At 35.9% G+C, this 16,959-nt stretch overlaps 1 protein-coding gene across 6 annotated transcripts in view; it reads right to left on the bottom strand.

Moving 5' to 3' along the window:
* nhsl1a (NHS-like 1a) overlaps positions 1 to 16,959 on the bottom strand; it is a 45,814-nt gene that overhangs the window by 12,120 nt on the left and 16,735 nt on the right. For 4 of the 6 annotated variants that reach the window (XM_042742482.1, XM_042742476.1, XM_042742478.1 and 1 more), the window contains exon 2: positions 2,792 to 2,944. In XM_042742482.1, coding sequence (XP_042598416.1) covers positions 2,792 to 2,944 — 153 coding nt within the window. Of the gene's footprint in view, positions 1 to 2,791; positions 2,945 to 5,945; positions 7,257 to 14,482; positions 15,069 to 16,959 lie in introns of those variants that run through there. The other 2 variants (XM_042742477.1, XM_042742479.1) reach the window with 2 other exon arrangements.

Genomic DNA, 16,959 nt, shown 5'->3' with positions numbered 1-16,959 from the left:
TATAATGCAAGAAGAACAGCTTGGCCTGCATACTTAATATATATTAATATGTCTCACACATATGCTGGACAGAGGCAAGAGGTTCACTTAGATTACATGAATTATAAAGCAAATCACTTAACCCAGTAATAAGATGTGTTTCTTATGCTGCGTATTATGAGAAGCACATTATTATAGTTTATTCTGTAGGAGTGTTGGTATGTTTTAGGAGGCTTATAATATTATTTCACAACATGCTAATCAGTAAAAACTCTACTGGAGTCAATAATTATAATTAGCTCTGCATTTTGAGCTGTGATTAGTGAGTAGAGGCTAATACAGATTAATATGTTAGTAGCTCAAAGAGTGAAGGATAGACAAAGAGTGAAAGAGCAAGAGTATAATCCTTAAGAGGATTTAACTTCAAACCTTTCACTTTACCTCTCAATTCTCATCTTACTGCAGGCAACATGGTCAAAAACAGTTTAGCGCCCATAACAATTACTTCATGTTTCTAAAAGCAGCTTCGTCTACCATCTAAGAAAGGAATAGATCAGGCAAAAATTTTAATTCCATGATAATTTATTCACTTTTAAGTCAATACAAACTGGTAGGCTATGACTTTCTTCTGTCATATGAACATCTAACAAAACATCTCATTTTGTTTTGATCTTCATTGTAAGGAAGAATGTTTTACAGGTTTGGAATGACATGAGAGTGAAGGTATCAATTGATGATAGTACCTGATTGTTGCAAAGGGACCAATCAGTTATCAAAATCTATATTTTCAATAAAAATGGACTGTTGTACAGCTGCAGTGCCTGCGGTCGAATCTTAATTGCCGCAATGCGATTCATAGAGTGAGGGGAAAAACATTCAGAAGCTGTGATGTGGGTGGTTGAATGCAGATTAGATTAATATAGACAGGTAACAGCCATGACCCTGACAAAGCTCAATGTAAAAAAGGGAAAACTGACATTTGGTGTGCCACCTGCTGCCCCTGCTGGAGCCAAGACAGCTCACAAACATGCACCAGTACATTAGCATTCCAGAGCACCTCAGAGGACAATTATTTAGGCAATAGCAAGGTCAAATGAGAGAATTTAAGAAGAGTCATGAAAGTTAAATGTATCTGGTTTCCAGATACAAAGGGAAGTGATGTTGTTCACTGGTATAGGATAATATACCCAAGTGCAGCAGGTCAAATGACGAGGACATCTGCCATTAGGCTCTAGTGAAGCTGGTTCAGGGAGGTATTTAAAAATCCCTGTGGAGAGTGTATTGATGCAAGGTAACATTAACCAAAAAACAGGCAAAGACACAAAACTTAGAAGATTCAGAAACATAGAGAGTGTGAAGTCAATGAGAAACATTATTCACAATCCATTTTACTTCCAGTAAGTGGAACTAATGGACATAGACATTAAGTGCTAATGGGTATGGTGGTACTTAATGGAATAATTTGGTTATTGGCTCATATTTTAAATCACTATGTCAAACATCTCTCCAAAATCATGGAGAGGACATGCATTTGTTTACAGTATATTAGAGACTATTTGTGGTCTGTGCTATTGTGCAATAATTATTTGGAGTTTTGCAGTGAGATTGCATTTGAAAGTGGACCCGCCAACACTTTAGCCCATACTTGGATGCTGAGGGGCATGTTCACCTTTGAAAACATCAGTGTATCCCTCCCTACTAATGCTTCCTTTGTATTGTATTGTTACTATTGTCAAAACCTTTATTAAGTTAACATTTAATGGCAATAAGATTTTGAAAATATTTGAAATCCTGTATTAGAGTAGTCTAAAACGCTGGTTTTCATTGTGATGCATATTTTGGTATGTTTATTATTAACACTTGATTTAGATCATCAGCTCATTACAACTCAGTTAATGCGAGGCACACAATACATGATTTTAGGCCCGATTGTGCCTCAGGTTGAAGAGGAAGTGAGTGAAGAGTGAAGATCACATACTGCAGTGTGAATTATTTAGCAGGCTAAATATCTGGACCCATCTGCAATTTAGAGTCTTGCATTGTGAAATGTGTTTTGGCTGGAAATGACATCTGCAACAACCTACAGTACAGCCAATGAGAGAGCAAGATACAGGATAATTCTGCTCATGTGTGATCTTTTAATGTACAGTATCACTTCTCGCACATATGTTTTGTAAATGAGACATAGTTGTTGGGGATTCCTCCTAGTGAAATACTGTGCAATGTATGACCCCAAGTCACTGATCTGTCATGTAATGTGCAAACAGAAAATGTATGATACCCAAAACAGTCGTTATCTGACAGCACTGAAAATCGGTGAGTGTGTTGGCGGCATAAGGATAGTAGTTTCAGAAGTCATTTCAGAGGCAGATAACATTTTGATGAAAGATTATACTACTTTAGAAAAACCTGCGCTATGCAACTAGTAAGTCAACAGGTGCAGATTATTATATGTAGTGATGAATACAACAGTGTCAGCAGTCCATATGAACCTCTGAAGTCTAGAGTTGAAGCAGGGTTATAACATTTGTATCAGGCAGTGTACTGTCAAAATGCTCTGCTTCATTAGAATTGTGCAAGAGAACATGTTGCACTGCACAGTGGTAATGTTATCTTCATTATAATGGTCGATGGTCTATAACAGAGAAATCACATATTCCTCTGCAGGGCATTTTGTGTTTGCAGATTATACATGAAGCAATTTTGCTCCATCTTATCTTCTAATGATTTACTGCTTGTACTGTTGATATTATATTATGCATTTAGAAAAGAAAAAAAGAAGAAACAAATTACTGTAGTTTTTGTCTCTGACCTCTGAGGACTGTTTTCAGGTTGACTTTGGCCTGACGGTGAAGGTCCTCAACGCAGGCTGGTCTGGATCCTGGCACAAAGACATTCTCCTGTTGGTGCAAGGGGGCTTTGTAGTGCACAGACCACTTGCTCTCCTCATCTAGACTGGACACCGCTACAAGAAACAAATACAGATTCAACATGTTTAAAGGAAGAAGGTCAGGGGTTTGTGTAAAAGTGCACTGCAACTACTTAGACTGCTGAAAATGATATATGTGACCATGGACCACAAAACCAGTCAATTGTAGCAATAGCCAAAAATACACTGTATGGGTCAAAATTGTTGATTTTTCTTTTATGCCAAAAATCATTAGGATATTAAGTAAAGATCATGTTCCATGAAGATATTTTGTAAATTTCCTATCGTAAATATATCAAAACATCAGTTTTGATTAGTAATATGCATTTCTAAGAACTTTATTTGGACAACTTTAAAGGCGATTTTCTCAATATTTACGTTTTTTGCACCCTCAGATTCCAGATATTCAAATAGTTGCATCTCTATTAACAGTAACTAGCAGCAAGGTCTTTGTGGTGAAGCTATACACCAGAAATACACATCTTTTCAATGGAAATACCTGAATAAAATGGTCGTTTAAAACTATTTAGGGGTGCAAATACAGCTACCTGGCTTATATTAGTGATATTTTTTAATCATCGTCATTTTAACACTCAAAGATAATCTTTAAAAATACTAATATATTAGTAACTCTCAAAATGAAAACTCAACCTTTGGTTTTTTAATTATAAGGATGGCTACTTGTATCATTCATTTTATTTATTTATTTATATACTTTACATAAAATAGTACAAAATGAAAATACTAGCCATAATAACAAATTAATTATTAGCTTATCAGTGTGAGCCAGAATTTTAAAATTAGTTTTAATTCTAATCAACTAAATCCAGATGTCAGCAGGAGGAGATATAATTCAGACAGAAAGAAAAACTCTGCCTTTGGCTGCAGCCGCTGGGCCCTTAAGATTTGGGAGCTGCAGTCATGTGCAGCCTCTTAGGCTCCTTCAGAGAGAACACATGAAAAACTGCATGAGGGGCCGGGCCAATCAAGCACTTCTGCACCACTGCGTCTAAAGACACTGGAGACATGCTTGTCTCTGGCTGGTGCCTTGACAACCCAGATTAAACGATCAATTATGCCAAGGCCCTCCGGGTAAGATTAACAAGGTCAGTCTTATCCATGCAGTTTTCTATAGAAAAAGTATGACAGTGATTATAGATTATTCACAATAATAGTTTCCTCAAGTGCAAGAGGTCATGAGCTCAAAAAACACATGAAGGTAAAATTCACTAGTTTACCAGAACGTCAATGACTCTGTTGGAATATACCCTAAGGCTAATTCAAATATGTAAACTAGTACAGTTTAAGTGTAATCTAAACTAAAAGGTACATTTATAACATGCATCAGTATTGTCATTGATAGTATAAAAAAACAAAATCATATTGATATAATTATTAATATAAATTAAATAAGATGAAAATATTTGTATTTAATTTAATTGAAATATAATCAGAGAATGTATATGCATAGCTCCTTTAAAATTACAATTTTAAGCTATATCACACCAGCAGCAAGAGCAATATATCACACGAGTGTTGTTTTTGTCACGAAGAACAAAAGTGCAAATGTGATTTTATACAGTTCAGTAAATAATAAATTAATATTGTGCTATATTTTAAACACATTATTGTGTGTTTTTGTTCAAATTTACCATCGAAAATATTACCTAAAAAGCCACAGCAGAACTGTTGTGCGTCTCCGAGCAACACAGCAGTTTAGTTTCTGAATGAATCTGCGTTTTGAACGAATCATGTGAACCAGTGATTCAAAGCCCATCCATAAAGAGAGCCATTTACTTCATTCCTGAATGAATAAGCCATTTGAACGAATCGACTCATAAAGACATTTACCGCCACCTGCTGGCAGATTTAGTTTCTTCTTTAGAGTATCATTTAATTCATTAAAAAAAATAGTAAAACATTGAAGGGATAGTTCACCAAAAATAAATAAATTCTGTCATCATTTACTCACCCTCATGTTGTTTCAAACCTGAATGAATTATTTTCTTTTGCACAGCATAAAAGAAGGTATTTTGATTACTGTTTGTAACTAAGCTGTTTTGGTCACTGGTAACTTTCATTGCATAAACAAAAAATACTGAGATGTTTCTCAAATTACTGTATCAATACTTTATGTTAGGCCATTGTAACCTAAACATTTAACACAATAATAGCTTTAAATTATCTTTTTTATTAGGACTGTCAGTCGATTAAATTTGTTTATCTAATTAATTACAGGGTGCTGCGATTAATTAATCCAATTAATCGCATCACCCTGTAATTAATTTGATCTCTCTCTCTCTCTCTCTCTCTCTATATCTCTCTCTCTCTATATATATATATATATATATGCTGATTATATATGTATATATAATCAGATTATTATAATATTAAAATATTTGTATTTAATTTAATTGAAATATAATCAGAGAATGTATATGCATAGGTTCTTATATATATATATATATATATATATATATTTATATATATATATATATATATATATGCTGATATATATGTATATAATCTGATAATACTTCAATTTTAAATTGTTTTGTTAAATTAAATATAATTATAGAGTTTATTTAATGAATATGTGTTAATTAAATTATTAATATAATTTTTTACTTATAGAAAATAATAAATGTATGTAATGAGAAAGTATATATATATACATATATATATATATATATATATATATATATATATATATATATATATATATATATATATATATATATATATCAGAGTATATTAAAAATGAACAAAACAGGGCATCCTAGCATTACATCACCAATACAAAAAGAAAAAAATTACTCAAAGTTACAGAACAAGGTCACTATAAGGAGTCCAATGCCCCGCTATAAAAAGAAACTCGAAACAATTGTAGCACGCGCTCCAGTATTACATACATGCAACCCACAGCAGCAGTGATGAATAACCCCACACCCCAAACCACTTCAGTCTACTTGACCTTGAGATGCACGTGTGATAAGATAAACCAAAACCAATAATGTACATGATAAGAGGAGCTTACCCTTCTTTTTGAAGTACTTAATGACAGATTTAAGAGTGGTCGAGATGAACACCATTGTGACGGGTGATCGATCCCCTGAGAGATGTGCGCATAAAGATGTATTAGTCCACCATCAGATTGAGTGAGTGTGAGGAAGAGAAAAGGGGGAAAAACCCGCCACTACCCATACAACACTCTCGCTTTACTCATTTTACGCTGACTGGCACAGCATGCAACACTCCCCCTCCTCTTCTACCTCTCTCTCTTTCTCTATCACTCTCTCTCACACACATTTGCCAACCCCAGAGGATATTCAGCTGCTGTTTGAGTAGTACTCTCTCTCTTTCTGCATCCGCCTTCCTCTGCTCATCAATTGTGTGTCTCTCCTCCCCTCGTGTCTTAAGCTGTAGTGCATGTCTCTCTGTCGCACTGCATAGGTTTAAGTCTCTCTCACCTTGCCTGTACTGCTGTGGAGCTATAACAAACTTGGATCCATGCCATACACTATGGATCACTGACAATCAACCTATTGTGTTTCTCTACACCGCTGCAGCTCCTGCCACTCCTCCTTTCACTCTTTCCTTTTTCTTTTGAGCTGGGGGGCCCAGGACGAGTTTGAAAAGGATCCTAGGGCATTCAGCAGAGATTAAAATGGTGGTCACCCACCCAGCTCCTATTTAGGGGCTCATTGCTGCAGTATTTCATTAGTGTTGAAGCAAGTGTAAGTTTCTTTCTCCTCCTTGCTCCATTTTTTTTCTTTCTAATGAATCGTGAATGGTCACTCAGCATTTTCACACTTGAGGTTGGTCATAAATGTATTTGGATTCAGTGCACATGACTCACAGCTGTGGGTTTGCGATATCACTTTATGCCTTTGACATACAGTGAACCTTTGGGGGCAGAGAAGACACATTAAGTATTCAGACCTTCAAGTTGGGTTTCTTGAGCAAAGGACAATTATACCTGGTATTTACCAAGCATGGTGTGCCAATCAGCGGTGCTGTAAATTAGAGCCCTCTGTTCATCATAGCACACTCAGATGACACACAGATGGCCATGATGCATTGACATTGATCCAACGCGGCTACCATCATATAGAGCGTGACGACCACTCAGTGGCACAGCAAATGTCTCTCCCTGCTTTTTGCACTTTATGCATACGAATAGGCTACAAAAATCTGAAGTATGCTGTAACAGTTTTTAAGAGCGATTTTTCAACAGTGGTAAAAATGTTAATTTTCCTTTTCCCCTTTTGTCAAATTTCAATTTACCGAATTTGACCACTTTATTTTGGGCAAATCTGAATAAATATTGTGCAACATTTCAAAATTGCATTTTTGTGTATTTTCCATCCGTAGCGTAAGGAATTTTATGATTCTGGTTCCTCTCACAAATTCTAGTTATTGAAAATGGTGTATTTAAAGTCATGATGAAACATCTGAGCGAAACAGATCATCATGAAATAATTGTAGGGCATGGAATTAGTTCTATCCATCCATGTTGACTGGATGGAGGCAGATCTAAATGCAAGCTTGTCGATTGTAAGAAAGGGTTGGGGTTTAGGCAAGCTAAATGATTGGAGAAGTCTGGCATACATCACCAGGGAGAAGTCTGTTGTTTCACCAGAAGTTTGAGTTATGACATTTTTTTAATGCACAGATGAATTAACACACTTCAGTCTTTCAGAGGCAGCATAAATGTAATCCAGTTATTGATCTCAACTACATAACAAATAGTATAAAATAACTAAAACTCTTAACAAAATTTAAAAAAATAATTCTAAATGTAATGTGCTGTAGATAAGACAGTTTAAACATTCAAGTGCATGAAGAGGCTAAACAGAACTCATTTCAGAACTCGTGCACTATTATTTGTGTAAACACAGAATTGATTCATCTTTCGCATCTCCTTGCGCTTGAACGGGCACATACACAAAAAATTATCTCACAGTACCCGTCTCTGCAAAGATTCTCTTAAATAGTCGGTTATGTCTTAAGTGAACGTAAACAGTGAAGAAAGAAATCGCATGTGTATCATTATATTGGATCTGTGCTTCCGGTCTTAAAGGGAAAGCAACCTATACCTGCTGCTCTCTGTCATTGATGTAAATAAACAGACACAACACAACTTTACCAAAAGATTAATCTGTATTTAATTTATAAAGTAAACACTGTGCAGTGTTGTTTTACACTTAATTATTACATTTATGTGCTTGAAAACTAATTTTAGACCTTACTTTATTTGTAGCTTTGCTATTTTTAACTTGCAATTTGTTTATTTGTTCTTATTTTATTATTGACATTTCACTTGTCTTTAATAATGTTTGTCCTTTATTTGTTATGCTAGTAGTTTTTGGTATCAAAGAAGTACTTAAAGTGTTATTTAAATAATAAAAAATTAAATAAAAAAGGACCGATCTGTGACTCAGAACCTGTTATATGATTTGAACCATGAGATTTGTGATCCGTTGCACCCCTGCTCTTGACTTGTTATTTGAAGCAAAAATACATTCACTGAAGTTTTTGAGTTATTCAGGCTAGTTAAATTCATTTTGGGATACCAAAATCTGAAGAATGCCTGCCCGAAGGGCTACCAGGGATTTTTAAATTTTGCAAGCCCTGATTTGGCTCCAATATTTAAAAAAAAAGTTCCCTACATGGTAGCTACTGCTACTAGATCCGCTTTGTTTGTTTGTTTTTCCTGGTTGATGTTGTGTATTCCGTTGGCTTACCCTGGCTCAGCTAAAGGGCACCCTCATAATGAGATTGGGGTACAGTCCCATAAAATGCTAAAACCTTTCTGCCTGACTGATCCTATTGTGTTCAGTGGTTTCCAGCACTACCAGTCCTGAAACACACATACTCATATACACACACAAACTCTAGAACTCTTCCTCCCCATGTCCCAGACAAGACATTAACTGAAGAAGACAAACTTGTCCATGTAAAGCAGCTGGAGGGCCAACATAAATGCCCATTAAACACTAGCCAGAGGAGATGAACAACAGCTAAATTAATATACCTCACATAACCCAATATTGTTTTTCACTCACTGTATACCCAAAGAACATATGGCAAATTGCATACCTATAGAAGAAACAACTCTTAATGACTTGCATCGATATACAAACCATGGTCCAGTTGGGATTGTAATGCTGCATTCGTGCTGATACAATAGAAATGAATAGGACCATAATGAGACAGAATGGGGATTGTGAACAAAACTCCAGCAGTGTGTGGACTCCCTCAAAGACGTCTCAGCTATTGTGTGTCACTGTGTGAAAATGCCAGACAGACAGAAAAACATAGTATACCACAAAAGACAGGAAGGAAAAGGAAGAAAGCACTTGAACTTTAATGAGGAATGGGTTTGTAGACAGGCTTTGCTCTGTATGTATAATATATAAGCTACAAAAATAGTTCAAATGTGCGTAATTTATATATATATATATATATATATATGAAGGAAGAAAGCACTTGATATATATATATATGGCTGAAAAACACAAAATGTTGCATATAGGTGTATCCCAATTTAAAATCAATTTGCTGCATGCTACTTTTGCGTATGTGTTTTTTGCAATGAAGATCAGCAGAGCAATATCCTTAGTATTTTTATGTCAGAAAGGTTTGATTAGCAATAACTATTAAATCTTGAATCAGAATTTTCCATCTTGATGTTTATTCCGCTTTCCTCTGATTAAACAGCCTTAACAAATGCAAATAAATATTCACTGCAATCACTCTCATATTCATATATTCATAAGAGAGATAATAGTAGTTGAAAAGGTTAGGATGTTCTATCACCTTTAATCAAAGCAGTCATCACACTGACAACGTTCCCTTCATAGTGAGCAAAAAACATGGCTGATTAGAGAGAATGTAAAAAAGAGTCCCCTAGCAACAGTAGAGGAAAGAGAGGGTACTTCAGTGAGTGAGCGAGTCACGTGAGGCCTGCCCACACCTGCACAACAGCCCTCATCATTCGTCCTGCATGCTACGGTTCACACAGTGGACCCACTATTGGCAACAGCTTAAAGTATTCTGATTGATTGAAGTCTTTGGTTAAATGTAAGTAAGTATTTGACATTTAAGACATTACGGTGGGAATAAAAATTGCCCTCACAAATGTAAAAAGGGCCCCTTAATGGAAAAGTTCATTTTCTGACCCTGCTAGCAACACCCTTGCAACCACAGCACCTTAGTAACTGCATAGCATCACTCTAAAAACCATTAGCAAGTGCATAGCAACAGCCATAAGCATGTAGCACTCAGGCAAATCAAGTGTATTTTACTATTTAAAGTGTTTTCTCTTCAGAAAGGCTTTTACAGTACATTTAAATTAAATTTCTCCACTGTAAAATAGCTGATATATTTAAACTTATGGTGAACATTCAAGTTGCTACATTGCTTCATAAACAGCCTGTAGTTAAGCTAATGGACTACATTACTTGGTGGAAAAAGTGATTATCATCATTAATAAATTTCCTCTATTTTATGAACGCAATAAGTCTCCTAAGGCAGTGTAACAAACAGTCTCTCTTAACTTATTGCTTTATTATTTGGTGGGCGACTATTTATGACCATCAAAATAAAGGCAATAAGACAATATTGTTGACTACTAGAATTCATGATAATTACTAAGTACTCATAGCAATAAAATCAATAAAACATTAAAAAGATTGTATGGTAAGACAGAGCTTGCATGGACACGAAAAAAAAAAAAAAAAAATTAAATTTGCAAGAAATTGCATGGAAAAGAAAATGGATATGAAAGTGGATATAAGTCTGTATGAGGCTGGAGCTCTTTCTCTGCTTATTACACATAACAAAAGCCCTTGTGCCTGACTCTTACATGACCTGGTTATGGTAACTAGGGTAGCTGTGTTTGAATTTGGTGATAAAACACATCAAGGGCTTTACATCTCGGCTCAGTTCTAAATCAACAAGACCCACACACAATATTGCCTGAGTGGAGCATGTGAAGAGGAACTGCTGATTTTCAAGGGCACTTGATGTGCAAATGCTTCTTAGTTTCAATTGAAAGCAATATGTGAACTGACTTACAGATTCAAACATTTGCTGTTTTGGTCATCTACTAAACTAAGCAAAGATGGTTTCTGTGATCATTTGATAGCAAGAAGGTCAGCATCACCTCAGCCACTGCAGAGCCACCGGTTCAGCTCTAGCGGTAAGCCAGTGAGATTAGGACATTGGCTCAGAATGTGAAGAAAGCTCTTGTGTCAGCACAAATCAGACCAGCTCTAATAAAAGCCCAACTACACACACAACATGCACATAAACATCTTCACCTACAGTATATTCAAGCAAGACAGACTGGTCATTATCTCACATTTGTGTAAGGATGAACTTTATATCAGATACTTGATTTTGGTTGCTAGGGCACTCTGGGTGGTTTCTAAGGTGTTGCTATGTGGTTGCTATGGTATTCTGGGAGATTGCCAGGGTGTTGCTATTACAGTGTTTTGAATGATTTCATTTTAGTATATATGAAAGCAAGATCTTCGAAAAATCTGTTTAACTACAGCTTACTTGTTATGTGTTTTGCATTTTTATAATTGCATTTTTAATAGTACATTTACAGTTTAGATTGAGATGTTTAAATCTGTAAGATTTTTTTGTAAATAAATGAATTCTTTAATTCAATGCAATGTTTGAACATTCTGACATTTTTCTAAACACAAACAAAACTTCAGTAACTTAATTTTATGTTTTTATGATTTCTTGATATATAACACTCACGTTTTTAAATATATTACCAGGACACGTAAAGATAGATTGGAATATTCATCACTTTAGACAGACACTGAATTTTCTTTCTATGATTCACATATGAACAATATCTCTCCCTTTCACTGGAGAACAGTTAGGAGGAACAGACATTCAGATTTCTAAGTGCAGAGCATTAAAATATCACTCAAGTCGCACCCAGACACAGGCCTGATAAATAATACAGCAGCTAGCCACTCTACTGTGTCTGCTCAGACATATGTGGCATATTGATCTGTAACATGTCTGTCCCAGCATCGGCTCCAAAGTGTGCCAATATCTGTGTCAGAAAACTGGGCTAGTTCCAGCACAATGAGAAATACAATCCCCTATAGCATCTCCTGAGCTCATATTGGGATTTGGGATGGTATTTTTACAACCTGGCATAAAGAAACTCTCTTCTATTCTCATCTTATTGAGTACTAAATATGGTTATTTTAATGTTTGATTTACAAAATTGCTATATGTATTGCATAAATTTGTTAGAGTTTTGTAGTGGACAATTTTTATGTGCTGTAAGAGTTGTAGATACCATGTGTGCAGACATGAGAGACATCTGTGTTTGGACGTATTCCCAGACTGAGCTACATTTTGATATCAGATGTTTTGCTTTTGAAGTCATTTTATAGAAACTATACACACTTCTAAATCACTGGTTCGTTTTATGAATTATATGTGCAGTATGTGTGTGTGTGCAGCAGCTGTTTTCAACACAACACTGATAATAATAATGTTTCTTCAGAACAAAATCAGCATATTAGAATGATTTCTGAAAGATCATGTGGCACTGAAGACTGCTGAAATTCAGCTTTCCATCACAGGAATAAATTACATTTGAAATTGTATTAAAATAGAAAACTGGCATTTCGAACTGTAATAATATTTCACAATATTAATGTTTTTAATGTATTTTTGATCAAATAAATGCAGCCTTAATGAGCATGAGCCTCAGTTTCCAGTCACTTTGTTGTATGGAAGAGAGCAGTATGAACAATCTGCTAAACTTCTCCATCTGTGTTCCACAGAAGAAAGTACATCAAACATTTCTGGCATGAGGGCGAGTAAATGATGACAGAATTTTTATTTTGGGGTACTGAGGTCCGAGTCCTCTCAGATTCCTTCAGAAAAAAAAATTAACATTCAAACTGAAAATAAATAATGAATCTGCAATGTAAAAGAATGGTGCCATCTTGTGGTACTACATAGTATCTCAGCATTTCATAAACTGACACTTGAGAGAGGAAACCTTGTTTTTGATGATGGCAAAAACATTATAAAACTAGGAAGTGCAGGTCAGTGCCCCATTCATAGAGAAAGAGGTGTTCATGTTTGTGAGTGTGAGATGTGTGTGTGCTTCCCTGAGCAGCTGTGTGTAGCACAAAGCCTATTTGAAAGTAATTACATTAATTAGACCGCATTAGAAGTGTTTACCACACCGTATGGACTGTAGGCCACCTCACTAAATAAGTATATGCTACTGTCCAACACATCTGAAGAGAAGCTGAATCCAAATGACACTGACAGCTTACAAACATAGTTACGAACCATTATTATTATACATATTAGGACAGTTGATTTTATAAATATTTACAGTCATATTTGGTATAGTTTGTCTTGCTTAACTGACAGCAGCACTTGAATGTAGTGTATGCCACAAGTTTGTGTAAAACCTTCAGAACATGATTTGAGAATCATCCAAAGCGAATCAAGAACTGAATTTTAACTGTAGCTCAGTATGTTTTTTTCAGAGACATCTGTCTGCACATCTGATGTAAGTGAAGGGAGCAGCTTGCCTGGTGGATGGGATGAGATTTAACACAGCCCTGAGAAATCAGCTATGTCGTCTGCCAAGAACTTGAGGCTTAGTCAACATTACACACTCTTCAATCTATCAATACAAGGCCCAAACTAAAACTTTGCTCTAAACAAGCGCTTGCTAAGACTGCATATGAAAAAGGATTAATATTACATGCAATATGCACACATATTTAGTTCTGGATTTAACTTCAGATGCAGTGGGTTTAATCTGAGAAAATGGGCCCACTGGCTTCTTGAGAATTTGTTTGTGACAACATATTAAGACTGCAGAAGAACAGATTGTAAATCAAATTTTTATAGTTTGTAAATATAAAAGTAAAAATGATAAAAGCACATGAAAAAATGACTAAAATTAAAACTGAAAAAAAAAAAAACTTAATAAAACTGTCCTGATTCAGGAACACATCATTCTTTTGAGTCAGATTGCATTGACTTTTCTGTGCTTTTTTTATTTTTTAATCCCCATTCCTTATAATCATCTGCAAAACAGGGGTCACATGTTTACTTTTCTATTCCACAGAAGAAAGAAAGTCTTACAGGTTTGAATGACATCAGAGTAAGAAAATAGTTTACTGTGAAATATCCTTTAAAGACAGCTAAAACCTAAATTGAAGAACATCTCATTGAACATTCCTGTATTCTCTTTGTGGAGCAGATTATCAAGAAATCTCTCTTTAGTTCAGAAACACTTGCTGCTATTGTGTATCTCCGCACTAGACTTGTCATGGCCTGCCTCGTTCCAAACTTCAAACTGGGCAACACATTAAACTACACTTTAATCATCGCACTTCTACTCTATCTCTGAAGTTTTAACACCTGCTAATACCACTGGCCATTCTTTGTTATGCCAACAGAAAATATAAAGTGAGAGAATGAATCTAACTTTGAGCGCCAGCTTTTGCAACAAATATTCTTGTGATGAACAAGAGCAAACTAGATTTGAAGCGCTACCTTTCCAGTCTTGGCAAGATGGACTGAATGTGTAGTTGGGGTGGCCCTGCAGTGGGACGCCCTTTCGAGCTGGTGGTCCTGCCCAGGGTTTGGGCGCCCATAGTGCATCTTGCTGCTGATGTATTTTGGAGGTGAGGAGTCTGCGGCGAAGGCTGCCCTCCGTCTTGGGCTGGAGGCGTAGTTTGCGAGTATAAAGAGGAAGAAGTTCATCTTCATCCTCATAGTAGGTCTTATTCCAGCATTTCCCAGCTGGTTCGGTAGAGAGGCAGTCTACGTATGCAATCATCCTTTGCTTGACAGAAGTATCTCAACTTCAGTCCAGGTTGGGATGTTCAGCCACAGTTTCCCACATCCACCCTTTTCCTTTTTATCTCCACAAAGCCAAGACAACTAGGCATCCAGAGAAACCTCCACAAACATTAGATACTAGCCAGAGCTGGACATTATTCTTCAAGAGAAAATCTGGGTTCTCCATAGACAAAAAAGATCAAACAAGAATCAGTGAAAACACATCTAGTATGTTGTTGTCCTCTCGCTAACTACCTAAAGCTTTAGACTGAGGGAATACGCAAGTTAGCCTGCTTGTCTAATCTGTAAACCAGGATTATCCTTTCACATCCAAGTGCTGCTGAAGGCAGGCTTTGCACTGCAGATGGTCACCTGGGAAAAGGTGAAAAATAACACTGAACTAAAGGTGGTAGGTTAGATTTTTACCTAAATGCTTACAAAAAGGTAAAAAAAAATACCATGCCTGAGCAGAAGAGAAGAGTTGTAACACTACTGTTCCCTTTGATTTCTATTAGAATTACAAAAGATGTTTAAAATGGGACAATGTCCAAGATAAAAAAAAATACCATGCATGAGCAGAAGAGAAGAGTTGTAATTTATTTTTATTGTTTGTCTATTTTTAGCAAATTTTTTAAATGGGACAGTGTCCAAGATTTGTCCAATAATTCTATTAACCTTTTTTATTTTTATTTTTTTAATAAACTGTGTAAAATCAAGTCGAATTGTTTGATGGAGGATGGTATAAAAATGTATTAATTTAATAAAAAAAGGAATAAATAAATAAAAAAGCTTTTAGTAAAAATTGGCTTTGAAAAAAAAGTTTGAGATAATGTAATCAAATGGCTAAATTTCTAGCTAATAAATATTTAAATAGCTACTAAATAAACAAATACAATTCAAAACATTACCAAGCCATTAAAGCAAAAAGTGTTCAAATCAGTCTAACATATCTTCTTAAACCATCTTGAGTCACTTACACAGCTGTTTGATGTCTATAAGAAGAATAGAAAATAAGAATTTGAGAGGGAGAGAAATACGATATGACCAACAGATAGTAGGACAGAAAGAGTATTGTACTCGGTTATCTCCAGCAAATGTAACTGTCTAAGTCCAGATAATGTGTTGAGCCTCAGGATGGGTGACATAAATCTGGGGCTGGAAAGAGAGCCCTCACCCAAATAGATCAACAACACACTCCTAAATTGTATTGAAGCACTTTATGTGCATAGACAAGCTGGATATAATATAATCGTCCATTTCATCGTGATCAGATCTGATTAAACTCCATCCGGGGTCTAATCCAAACCCTTGAGCTCAATTCTTTGGATGACCGCCAATGGCAGGAACTGGACCAGATGAGAATTCCAGCAACCAGAAGCTGTCCTGCCAAGAGCTTAAACTTACAATCACCCTGGCCCAAAGAGAGCTTTTTACAGAAATACTATCACATCCACATAAATCTAAGCTTATCATTTAATTAACATGCCTGGCAGCAAGTGTTGAATGTATGTCTGTTTTGCACTCTGTGTTAACCTAAATGAGTTGAAGTTTACGCAGTGACGTGGCCACTTTGAGGGTTTATCGTTGAGCAGACAATTCTGTTTTCTAAGTCTCCTTCCCAGAAACATCGTTTGTTGCAAGCAGTAAAGTATGTGTTCGTGTGGTCATTGCTCACTAGTCTGCAAAGCATCTGGATCCACTTAATTGAATAAGCAGTAATGCATTTGTGGAGATGCAGTGCAAATTTGTTAAGCTAAGAGATACTGAGGTTTCACAAATATAGCACTTTTTGAGATAGAAGAAATGCGAAATGGCATGTTTATTCATTTTTTGAGTTCGTTATTAATAAGAGCGAGAGAATGAGAAAGCCAAACCAAATTAAAAACCTAATAGAATCCCACTTTCTTCCAAATTTCTTTTTCCTCCTACAGAAGAAAGTACATTAAGATTAGTTCCTTCAACGAATCACACAAACCAGTGGCTCTGAATAGAGATTGTGCGCCCCAACTAGGTGCAAGTCTGCACCGCCCGAGTCCCTGCTTGCTTGGGCGCACAAAATACAAGGTTGGAGGGTTTCAACAAAAGTTGCTATGGAGTCCCTGTAATTCAGCCAGAAGCACCTGCTGGAGCAGACAGTATGCTCAACTCTGCGTGCACAGCTCTATTGTTGTGACCATTTGGATCATATC

Source organism: Cyprinus carpio, chromosome B17, assembly GCF_018340385.1.
Source record: "Cyprinus carpio isolate SPL01 chromosome B17, ASM1834038v1, whole genome shotgun sequence".
NCBI lineage: Eukaryota > Metazoa > Chordata > Actinopteri > Cypriniformes > Cyprinidae > Cyprinus > Cyprinus carpio.
Note: the sequence above shows the minus strand (reverse complement) of the source record. Positions and strands in the feature narration are given on the sequence as shown.